Source organism: Lonchura striata, chromosome 3 (assembly GCF_050655825.1).
Source record: "Lonchura striata isolate lonStrDom1 chromosome 3, ASM5065582v1, whole genome shotgun sequence".
Taxonomy (NCBI): Eukaryota; Metazoa; Chordata; class Aves; order Passeriformes; family Estrildidae; genus Lonchura; species Lonchura striata.
In genome coordinates, this window is record NC_140705.1 from 51,987,297 (window position 1) to 51,999,700 (window position 12,404).

The window sequence follows — 12,404 nt, forward strand, 5'->3', positions numbered from 1 at the left end:
GAAATCCCAAACAAAAGCAAAATAAAACCCGCCTGGTACAGATCCTCCGGTAAGCGAGACGCTAAACTTCAAGTCGTTCCCAGCAGGGATTATCGCTGTGCTTGGCTCCCGGCCCGGCAAGCGCCCGCTAGCCATCGGCGCGCCCGCGGAGCCCAGCGGGACCGGGCGGCCGGGGACGCGCCCGGCCGGGAGGGATTTATACATTTCCCGGGATTTACACAACTCTCCAACGCACGCTCATGTGCCCGATAACACAACTCGCGGCACCGAAAGAAAGGAGACCGGGGCTGCTGCCACCGCCCGGGGCTCTGGAGCACTGGGCAGGGAGCTGATCTGGCTCGTGTGTTACGGGCGGAGGGGAGCAAGATCTTCCCAAATGCCCGGCGAGAGATGGACAGCGGAGCGACCCCGGCCACCCCTCTTCGTCCGACAGCATCGGAGGGCTGGGGATACAGAACTGCTCCGTCTCCCCGGAGGGCGAGCCCTGAGGAAGCCCGTATCCCTCCCTCCCCGGCCCAGTGCCGGCTCCGCTGCCCGCCTGCCGTGAGCCGAGGGCGGCGGGGCCCCCGCCGGGCGGCCGCCCGCTCCTCCGCACGCCTCCGCGCCCCGGCGGTGGGCGGCCCCCGCCCGTCACCCCCGGCAGGGCGGGCCTTGCCGGGGGCGGGCCGTCGGGCTTGAGGCTGTGCCGCGGCGTGGGAAAGCTCCTCAGAGAGGGTTTGCTCTGCTGGCGGTGCAGAGTCGTGCTGTGCCGAGCTGTGCCGTGCCTGGAGCAACCCCCCACGGATTTATTTATCTTTGCCCCCGCGCCGTGCACACGATGAAGCGACCTTGCGAGGAAACTACCTCAGACAGCGATATGGACGAGACGATAGACGTGGGTAGCGAGAACAACTACTCGGGGTAAGTGGGGCAGCCCCGGGGCCGCCTTCTCCGTCGGTGGCGCGGGCCGGGTTGCGCCCCGGGCTGGAGCAGGGCGAGGGGGAGACCCGGACACTCCCTTGGGATGGGGGGTGGGGGATGCGGCGGCCCCCCGAGGTCAGAGGTGTTATGTCCCCCTCCAGGTCAGCTGGCAGCTCGCTCATAGGCCCCCAAAAATTAGCCCCGCTCTTGGACTGCCCGAGCCTCGAAATTACGCGCAGCACTCCGGTAGCTTTATGAGCCACCGGGCTGCGGTTCATTAGCTCCGCTTGATTTGCCATTTGCTATCAGACCTTTTCCAAAATCGCTCCTGATCAGGCCAAACAACCTAAGGGAACCGGCGCCAGTGGGAAATGAGCCGTGGAAAGTAAGCAGGGATCCTCAGCAGCTGAACTTCAGCAAACCCGCCGTGTGAACTGGGGGCGAGCAATGGTGTTTGCCCAGGGAGGGTCAGGCTGGGCACGCTGAGGGGCTTCAGGGCTCCTCCTGCCAATTTAGAGGTTCATGCGCCAGAGCCCTATCTTGTTCTCATAATAGGTAAATAAGTATTAAAACATACTGGGTTTTTTGGGGTGGTTTTGCACGCTTATGATGAAATAAGAGCAACTTTGTACTCATGGGTAGTATAGTTTTAAAAGCAGATTTTGAATTCTGCTCCTGCTACTGTACAATGCAACAGAGCCAGGCAGAGCACCCGGCATCATACTTGACCATCTACTGACTGTGTAGCAATGGGCAGCAACGTCAAAACCCAGCAGGCCTGGCAGAGGTTTTGTCATCGGGTATGTCCACTTACCACTGCTGTTGCCATATCGAGATGGTTCGTGTTGATTTGGGCCTGGTTCTTCAGCCTGTACTTGGTAGGCTGTAGAAGGCGGGACTTTATATGCAAAGAAAATTAAATCTGTGCTGGATAGTGAACTGTCTACAGAAAAGGACTTTATTTCCAACAGAGTGTTGGAAAATTCAAAATGTCAATTCAAAATGTATGCTGGGGTATTCAAAACTGAAATGCATTGCTGTCTTCAAAAACACTGTGCAATGCAAGGCACATCTTAAAAGCATTGAAAATGGCATTAGAGGGGCTATGCATATGTAATGTGGTGACCTAAGGTGTCTTCAAAGAGTGGTGTCAAGTTGTGCAACACCTGACATACTTTTATTGTTTCACAGGCAAAGTAATAGTTCTGTCATTCGATCAAATTCCCCAACAACAACATCTCAGATCATGGCCAGAAAAAAAAGAAGAGGGGTATGTTTCATTTAATTATTTTTGCATCTGACAGTTTGCATATGTGCTGTGATTTTGCCCTTCATGTATATAAACTTAATGTATTTTGGTTTTTTTGGGAATAGATTATAGAGAAAAGGCGCCGTGATCGTATAAATAACAGTTTATCAGAGCTGAGGCGGCTTGTGCCAACTGCTTTTGAAAAACAAGTAAGCTTTTTTTTTTATATATATATATAAATTCTATATCTCATCTGGCAATGTTAGTTCTCTTGTAAATCTCATTAAAATAATACTGTATGTGTCCTGATCTGGCACAAAGCAGACATTTCAATACAATGCTTTGTTGTGGCAAAACTTTTAGAAACATAATTCATTATAAGGCTGAAAAACATTTCCATTCTTTGGCTTGTTTTTCCCTTAAGGGTAACTGTGTTCATGTTGCTTCTGTTCTTTCGATGAATTCCAGTAGTGGTTTTGTTAAAAATGTGCTTTACTCCATATTAAATAAAAAAATAAAAATACACAAACCTAACACAATTCCCCAAACCTGTATGTAAATTAGCGTTCTGTCTAAATCTTTAAATATAATTTAATTTGCCGCTACTTTAACAGACCTTTTTTTTCCAATCTGTACTTTCTGTTGCAAGCAAATCAGTCCAGTTTCCTGAAAAGGGAGCAGACAGTATGGATTATTCATGTTTTAAGATTACTCCTCAGAACCAGTGCATTAGGAGGTGGAATAGGCCCGTATTTGTCAGCTAGCGAAGTCAGTGATATATGCAGACTTTCAGTGAGAAAGCATTTAGTAGGAAGTCTGGAAGGATCCAGTTAATTCTGGCTCCACTCCTTGGTCATGAAATTACAGACCAAGACCTTAGAATACAATGTTTTATTAAAAAAAAAAAAACTTAAAAAAAAAAAGGCATTTTGGTTTTTTCCATTCAAATTAATTTTTTTCCATATCTTGAATTTTATTTTTTGGTCTTTGATTCAATATTCAGCCTTGCTCCTGTTTTGCTAGAAGTGTCTGAATATCTATGGATATGTGCAACTGACACTATGTTTCAATAAAAATGAAACATTTGACAATAAATAACATTAATGCCTTGTAATAGTAAAATAAAATATCCAGAAAGTAAAGCCTGAGAGTGGGATTGGGAGGTGCTGAATATAAGTGGTAACTAACGTGGCAAACACTGCAGCATGTTAGGCCTGTTTCATCCCTGGCCTGGGCAAAAGCTGGCTGAAAAATATAAATTCCAAGTACTGGTTGAGAGCATCACTTGTGTCACCTGCAGTATGATTTTTAGTAACTGGTATGTGTCACTGTGCCCTTCCATTCCTTCTGGCAAAACAGTGACATGGATATTTTCAGCTAGATAAACAGGGGCAAGAGGCAACAGTTGTTTGTACCGTTTTATTGTTTATTTCTTGAAAACCACAAACATTATAAAACAAGTCCTACAGAGCCTTTGGAAATTACCCAGCACCATGCAGTTTTTAGCTATTAGTCACTCTCACTGAGATGGCTTGTACTGTGTCTATGGAAAAGATGAAGTCTGGGAAAACTACAGGATGTAGCTTCATGTAAAATGGGGAATTCTGACCAAAAATTCACACGCACATTAATGTTAGTACGTTGAAAGAAATAAGCAGATTGAAAAAAAATGCACTGCCATAAAAATGAGCATGTGCTGTATTTGAATCAGAAAGTCCCACCATTTTCCCACGATATGCCAAGGACAAAGTCATCAGTCCTTGCCCAGCTCCTTGACATTCAGATCACTGGAGTTTCCAAGTTGGAGGTTTAGTTTCGCTTCCTCCCCAAGCCACCGTGCTGCTCCCAAGTGTGGCAGAGATGGGCGCTCTGAAGCACTGCTGCACAGCACCCAATTCAAAAATGTGCAACCTGGGTGAAGCCGGCCGAGACAGTGAGGTGGCCCAAATGATAACTGAGAGAAAAAAAAGTGGCTCAGAGGATGTGAGCCACTGGTGGCCGCAGCTTGCGTGGCCCTGATTTTAACTGATGGCGAGGGATGATCTCTTGCACTGGAATAACATTTGTGTTGTTTGGGTGTGTTCCAGATATCCAAGGGAATGGTACCAAGCAAAATAGTTTTATTTATACATTGATATACTAATACTATCTTTTGAGTTCTATTTTGTACTTTTTCAAGTATCTCTTGTAGCTCTGTGAGCCACTCTTTGTTTCAGAAAAGATTTTAACTGACAGAGGAGCTACACTCTTTCACAGTATTTAGTCCTTGCAAAATAGCCCTCTCACTAACATAAAATACTGCAGACTGTGTGGCATTTTTTTCAGTCAAAAAATAAGACTGGAATATTCAGCAACCAAATGATACATTGCAAAGTAGCAGGCCACGAAGAGAGGGACAGTGCTGGGTGTATGTCTGCAGGGACACCTACCGGTAATAGCACAAAAAGTAACATTGCAACAGGGTCCTAATCTGTGGCCACAAAGATCTGTCCTGCCAGTTCTCCACTTGTGTTTGTTGTTAAAAAGGAAGTCCAAAAAGTTATGTATTTCTCTCATTTCTTGAAGCTGTCATCTCTACACTACCTTCAAGGCCAGAGCTGTGCTGAGGTATAGCCCTAATAAAGGGAAATTAGGGAAACGGTATTAGTCCTTAAACCAAGTCTGGGAAGCAGATGCTCACGAAAGAATTAAGCAGAATATGTCCTAATGACAGGGGAAATTGAAACCATAAGGCTGAGCTCAGTGGAAAGTATATCAAATTAAAGTTTCTAGTACTTGTAAGCCTTTATTTATATGTGTCTCTTATCTGAAAGGGATCTGCCAAATTAGAAAAAGCGGAAATACTGCAAATGACAGTGGATCATCTGAAGATGCTGCAGGCAACAGGAGGGAAAGGTAAGGAGCCAACAGTTTTTTTTTCTCATATTTGGGGAAATCTCATAAAAAAGAGTGCTTTGAGGAGCTGTGATAGGCGTTTCCAGATTAAAGGAGTGGAAATCAATGCTAATGGCAGGATTGAACTCGTGGGAAAGAGCTACTGGGACAAAAGAAGCACTTGACCCTGGGCTTGTGTTTGCTTTCATAACACTGTGGGAGTAAAGGCTTCATTCACAGGCAGCCCAGTGAGAGATTTGTTTGGGGTTTCCAAAGAGCACTGAAATCTGCACAGGGAGACAAAACAAATACACAAACACCAAACATAAACAGGAGGTTTGTGGCAACAATTGTGTAGCAAAAAACTTGATGCTAAACCTCATTATTGAGCTGCTATACCAAAGGAAGTGAACAGAGAAGAACTTTAATTTATGTTTAAATATTTTCTTTGTTCTGGAAAGACTTTTCAGTTCCAGGTTAGACCATCTCATTCACCAGAACAAAACTCAGCCTTGCTCTATGCAGCTCCAGGTATCTGATAAAGCAAGTGGGCAGGCAATGCTCTCTGCACTCACATTTCTATGCTATATTTGTGTGTCAGAGGCCAGCATATCTCCCTGTTAATGGGTGCTGGCGTGACGCAGTGGCTGCACTCGCTGACCCATTAGATCAGCCGAGCGCTGGGAGTCGAGCGTACCTCTCTTGTGCAAGCTGACAGTCCCAAGGCTGGAGGCCAAATGGTTTCAGCCACCCACGAGGTGTTCTGTGTAGTCATGATTTTGGAACTTATTTGGAGCTAAAAACTTGCTGGCATTCCATAAGCATGGTCCCATGTCCCGTGCCATCAACAGTGATCATGCCTTGAATTGTTGTAATGGGAACCAGCTGATTCTTCACTCACCCACTATGCCATATAGGTAAAGGCTGGAAAATAAACTCCTGCTTTCTCTCTCTTATTTTTATTTTGACCAAAGTTTTTAGTGCATGACTGAATTATGCTCCTCTCAGTACCTTGCAGCAATTAAAAAACTCAGCTTAGAATCAGTGCATGCCTAACAGCAGCTTGCCATAGGAAAGCATGTTAAAAGCTGGTGTTTTGTAAAATGTGAAAATTAACCCCAAGCTGACATACCTTTTTTTTAAGTGTTAAGGAGTTTTTTCTAGGAATCCATTTAGGCTTAAAATTTATGGGTAATTTGTTTGATAAGAGATGAAAAGAATTTTATTGCCCATCAGATAACAGACGTCTCTTGATTCCTCAGAAAATGTACAAAATTTTAAAAGAAAGTGAACATATATATATGTAAGAAGTCCTTGAGAAATCACTGTAGTTGCTAAAGATACACTCTTGAAGGTGAAACGCCAGAATTGATCATGGTTGTGCAGTCTGTATTCAGGTGATTCAAATCCTCTGTGTGTCTGAGTGATGGTGCCTTCTTTAAGAGTGTGGTTATGTGCTGGTGTTCCACAAGCTCTTTCTGCCTCGGTGCATGGAGCACACCGTGCTTGGCTGCTGAGGGAAATGGTGGCTGTTTTGCTTCATCCTCCCCACACAACGTGTGGCCCAGCCTGACCCCCACATTGTTCCATTGTTCCTCTGAGGAGCTGCAGCAGCTCCCACCCCTCCAATGTTTGCACCGACAGCAGAACGGCCAGGAGGTGAACCCAAATGGAGACCTAATTTATCAGGAAGCTTCCTTTCTCAGCTTCCCCGCCCAAAAAAAGTATGCAGGGGACTTTTTTAATAAATGGGTCAGGTCAGGTGGCCAAGTGGGGCAGGGGATGAAATGCCTGGGATGGGAGCTGTGGGACAGAGCTATATGTTGGTGGAGCCCAGTCGCTGGCTCCAGTTGGACAAACTAGATGTTGTTAGCAGTCCTATGTCTTGCAGTCTGTTGTTAGTCACTGCTGCTATGTTTCTCCTGCCCCAGCTGACACTAGCATGGCTGTGGCAGTGCAGGAAAGGATGAAGTGTTGTGGTGCGGGGAGAGGCAATGCAGGTTTATTCCTGCAACTTCCTTTTACACTATGATCCACAGTGGGTGGCCCATCACAATAATACCCGATCACAAATACTACAACTGTATCTGCTCCTTCGGTCCTAGAGATAAGAGTAATCTCACTGCACAGATTAAGAAACTGTAAGAAAAAGAGGTTTGAGAATTAGTACTGGGCAAAGTTTAAATCTGCATTTCCTGCTTGCTTTTATTTTGCAATTTAGCTAACAGTTTTAAATATAATTTCTTAGAGTATTTTTAAAGTAAATATTTGTTTTATTTGCATTTATTTCCCACTTTGTAATTAATCTTGTGAGACAGAGGGTTTTTTTGTATCAGAAAAAAAATGAGTTTAATAATTTTTACAAGGGGCAAACACTTATTACTGCAGAAAAGAGAAATGGGTCCTGAAACCCATATGCTCCCCTGCATTGAGGACTGTCCTCTTCCTCACACAGAAAGGAGGACATCTATGATGGGGAATGGGTGGGACTTGGCAAGTCAAGATGGGGTTGGCCACCACTCAGCACACTGATCCTGAAGCGGGCACTGCAGGGAAAGAAAACCGACACGGCTTCTGCCCCTTCTCTGCTTTTCAGAGCTGCCTCAGGCAGGCAGACGCCTCTCAGGTCCCGTGCAGACTCCGCGTTTCCGCCACCCTGACGTAGGTGTGGATAGTGGTCGCCTGTTCACATTGAGTTATTATTTTGGCCTCAGGCCAGGGCTTTCTGCTGATGGTGCAAGCAAGCACAGGGGAGGAGTGATTTGTCAACAGTGAGTTGCTTGCAGAGAACTGAGTGTATTTTATTGCAGTTACAAATGTATCTTGAGTGAGTGACGCCTGGGTCGGTGCATGGGTTCATGTAGCTTAAGTGACCTGTGTGCATCACAAGTGGGTTACCAGGACAAATGAGGTAAAACCAAGAGTCCCTGTTCACTACAAAACACTGGCTCATGGTGGAGGATGTTCTTGAGTTGGGAAAGAATAAGAATCAACATTTTTCAGTCTCTCTCAGAAGGGGTAAAGGGAAAACCAGGAAAAGATAACCATCAAAAGGTAATGGAGCCTGGGAGTCCCAGATCTCATCTAGCCTCTGTTTTAATGTCTCGGCCACCATAGGAGACTGAAAGGGAGCCAGGATCACCAGGGCTTTGGGTTGGCTTGTCACAGAGCCAGCAACTCAGACTCAGGGGAAGCTGGTGACAACCACATCCCCCACATCTCTTCCAGTCCGGCGGGAGGGAGGCCGGGAAGCCCTGGCTTGAGCCGAGTGCTCTCAGGACTCCCAGGCTGGCTGATGCATGGCCAGAGCTGGGAAGTGGTTCTGGCTGTGTGTCAGCCGCTCTGAAGCTGCTGGAGGTCCTGGAGCCTCCGGCACAGAAGCAGTCCCCACGCCAGGCTGACTGGCACCCGAGAAGGTGCCCTGCTATCTCACTGCTGGTGGCATGCCTGGCCTTTGTCTCTCAGGAGTTCACTCAAACCTTTGGTCACAGTGGACCTGGCAGGAAGAAAGCTGCGAGGAGTCAGCACTTATGGACAGGAGCCCTAAACTCCTCATGCTCATTGATCTGTTGGCTGAGCCAGAGTTTCACTCAGGTTCAGATGAGCAAGTAGGCCTGCAGCAAAAGTGCCATTGTGATTTGGCAAGCAGGCAGGGGATTTGGAGCAACATGGATAAATGTGCCTGAGTTAATTCTATAATGTGGGCATGTAGTGGTGGAAACACTTCTTTCTAGCCAGAAAATTGATTAAAATGAAAATAGCCATCTAAAGTGTAAGCATTTTTCAGAAAGGTCGAGATTATTTCATTACATGATACAAGGCATTGCTCCCACATTCCACTAAAAGAAGGGCTCTTGATCATTATATACTGACACACATCACAGTCAAGCATACCTAAAAATTTTCATTGAAAGTGAGTGGAAAAACACCATGCCAGCTTGGGAGTGGATAGGATATTACTCCCCCAAGAGACAACATTTAGACTAAAACTGGAATAGGTTTTTGCAACTTAAACACAAGATTTTATGCTCAACCCTTTTAGAAAGGGAGTATCTTTTCATGTGCATTTAATAAAACTTTTTTTTCAAATGCTTTTTTGTCCCAAGCCTATGGAGCTCCAGTTGCTGTTTGTTGAAATACCTCATGGGCCATATGACTGTCAGTCTTCCATCTCCAAATTAGCGATGGCATTACATAAAACGTTTTCTCGGTAAAGCTTTTTATTGTGTGTGTGCAGAGTCATCACAAGATGGTTTTTGTTTGTAGTTAAGCAACATCATATGTCATATTGTCTTAATGACTCTGTGAAGTAGATGGGACCCCAGCAGCAGCTACAGCTATCTCACAACGTGAAGAAATAGTTTGAAAGCATTAGGATGAATGCCAGTGTAGGGAAGAAAAGACAGGGTAGTACACGCAAGCTGTCTGATCTCCAGCCTGTTTCTTTGTGTGGATAAGCATCTCATTCACACGTACAAGGATCAACACTGCACTGTAGCAGCTTGCTGAGGAATTTCAGGAGAGGCATCACGTATCTTTTTAAGTGTCTTGTGGACTTATTTATTTTTATTTGTATACTGTCTGCATAAACAACTGAAGCCTATTACATTACAGGGATGGTCACAGAGATCATTTACAGACCAGAGAACAAATTTCTGTTGCACATCTTAACCAATAAATGGCAAACTGGAAAAGCAGTGGTTGAGCCAGGACTGGGCTGGCCAGCACCACATTCAACACGTATTTTGCCCTCCCCTTGCAGGTTATTTTGACGCTCATTCCCTGGCCATGGATTTCATGAGCATCGGCTTCCGGGAGTGCTTGACAGAAGTCGCGAGGTACCTGACTTCGGTGGAAGGTCTCGACACATCCGACCCCCTGCGCGTTAGACTCGTGTCTCACCTGAGCACCTGTGCCTCTCAGAGGGAAGCTGCTGCCATGACCTCCTCCATGGTCCACCACCACCACCACCCCTTGCACCCTCACCACTGGGCAGCCGCCTTCCACCACCTCCCGGCCGCTCTGCTGCAGCCGAATGGACTCCACGCCTCCGATGCTGCCCCGTGCAGACTCTCCTCGGACGTGCCCCCGCACGGCTCCGCCCTGCTCACGGCCACCTTCGCCCACGCCGATGCCGCCCTCAGAGTCCCCTCCGCTGGCAGCATCGCTCCCTGTGTCCCTCCTCTCTCTACCTCCCTCTTGTCCCTCTCGGCCACTGTTCACGCCGCGGCAGCAGCAGCCACAGCCGCAGCGCAGAGCTTCCCCCTCTCCTTCGGCGGCACCTTCCCCATGCTGCCCCCCAGCGCGGCCGCCGCCGCCGTCGCGGCGGCCACCGCCATCAGCCCTCCGCTGGCCGTGTCAGCCACTGCCAGCCCTCAGCAGGCTGGCGCCGGGGGCGGCACGAAGCCCTACCGACCCTGGGGGACTGAAGTTGGAGCCTTTTAAGAAGTCTCCCCGCCACACACACCTCTTCCCTCTCCAGCTCCCTCCTGTCCCTCTCGGCACACGCGCATGTGCTCACTCCCCGAGCCCACACATCCCGCACCCACTCCAGCCCCCGGGATGGATGTCCTCCCTTGCTCAGCCTTCACCCGAAGGGCCTGAGGGCTGCCGGCGAGCCCACCGAGGAGCGGCGCGATTATCCTCACTGCAGGCGTCGGAGAGGACATGGGGACACACCTTCTTCTTCTCCGTTTGTCTTGCTGGAGGCACCTTGAGGGAGCAGCAATGGCTTTCATAACAGCGTGACCGTATCGCCATTTCCTGCAACATACGTAGAAATACGTAGACATTAGAACTATTAGTTCTCCAGCTATGCATCCTTGTTTGGCAGAGAGGTGAGGGATTGCATCCACGAGGTCTCCCCAGGCTAGAAAAAGAGTTCCAGTTTCATAAGTGCCTGACATTGAAAAAAATTAATAAATAAATATATATGTGTGTGTGTGTTCTGCTAAAACAAATAACATTGCACAGGTATGGAAGTGGTATGGGAGAGAGGTGAAATTCTGCATTCAGCTTCAGAACTACGATACTTTTCCAGGGCAGATCGTGCTCTTGAAGGGGAGAGGTTTTTTTAGCCAAAAGATTGCCGAGGAAGAATGTTTAGTTTGACAGGCCTAGTTCTCGCTTAGTTCACTTTGTACAGACTTGCCAAATTGTGACGTCTAGCATAGCATTGGCAAAAGCAATTATCTTATCAGTGCTGGGATTAATGAACGTTTCAGCATTGCCTGTGAGCCCTGAGGCACCTATTTTTATGGCTTAAACATGGTGCTAGCTCCTATCTGCACAAACAGTGAATTTGTCATGCACCCAGAAGTAGCCACCTATTGAAAGTGTGCACACTTGGATACAGTTGATTCATGCCAATACAAGAGATTCAGTGTTGTAAGAGTTCAACTTAACTTATTTAGCTGTACTTGGACACTTACTTTTTGCCGATTCAGTGCAAGATCCCTCTTCTTTTCACTATCAAATTCTGGGAGAATGATCACTCTGGGTATGAATGAAGTTATGGTAGGACGATTTTTAAATTGGCTGTTAACATGCCAACATTGTAATGTGGGTTTGATTCCAAACCAAAATGAATGTATTAATGGGATGTGAGTAAATTATTTTGTCAATACCCAGATAACTAGTGCTGCATAAAATGGTTTGCTTTCATTTTTTATTACAGTGACTTAAAATAACCTAAGTATTTTAATACAACCAGTCAAGAACTAGAGATTTTATGTAAAAAAAAAAAAAATAAAACACAGCATGTATTATTATGCACTTGATTTCTCTGCTGTGTGGAGAAAGCAATAAGCATTGAAAATGTTAAACATTATGCAAAATATACTTTAAAATATTTGTTTTTAAAATACTGTTCCTTGTCGGTCTTTTATGCATTACTTTGTTAACCTTTTTTCTATGCAAAAGTCTTTACATATCACTAATTAAATGAAGTCCTTTTTGACTGCGTTTTATGGATGATTTGTTGCCGTATTTGTTTGCTTTTGAAGAATACTTGTGGACTCAGTTGTTTTCTACCCTGATAACAAGCCAGTTGGCTGCTCTGTACTCTTCTCCCCTTGCTCATCCAGGAAACCCATCTTCTCCAGTGTGCTCGGGAATAGGCAGGGAAAAATAGCAAAGCAACATTGCTTTTCAGGCTTGCAAACTGGCTATGCATTTATGGTATGCTTAAGCATATCTGTTCATCCTGGAGAGCCCCAAAAATCATTGAGGTTTCTAGGTTCAGCTTTCCATAGGGTTTAGAAAGTGAAAATGTTAACCCAATGACATCATTAATCCATAAATATATGGAATGAGAGGAGGTAGTTTTTACAAGTCTTGGTCTTCTAATTTGACAGTTCTCACTGAGGCAAGGGTTTGTTAT

The 12,404-nt window shown here is 46.1% G+C and overlaps 1 protein-coding gene across 1 annotated transcript; it reads left to right on the top strand.

Moving 5' to 3' along the window:
* The first annotated feature begins 707 nt into the window (after window positions 1-707).
* On the top strand, window positions 708-11,995 carry HEY2 (hes related family bHLH transcription factor with YRPW motif 2). The gene is made up of 5 exons (XM_021547116.3): window positions 708-900; window positions 2,092-2,170; window positions 2,275-2,358; window positions 4,963-5,044; window positions 9,786-11,995. Exons 1-5 carry the CDS (start codon window positions 818-820, stop codon window positions 10,466-10,468), a joined length of 1,011 nt encoding a protein of 336 aa, XP_021402791.2. The 5' UTR covers window positions 708-817; the 3' UTR covers window positions 10,469-11,995.
* The last annotated feature ends 409 nt before the right edge of the window (window positions 11,996-12,404 follow it).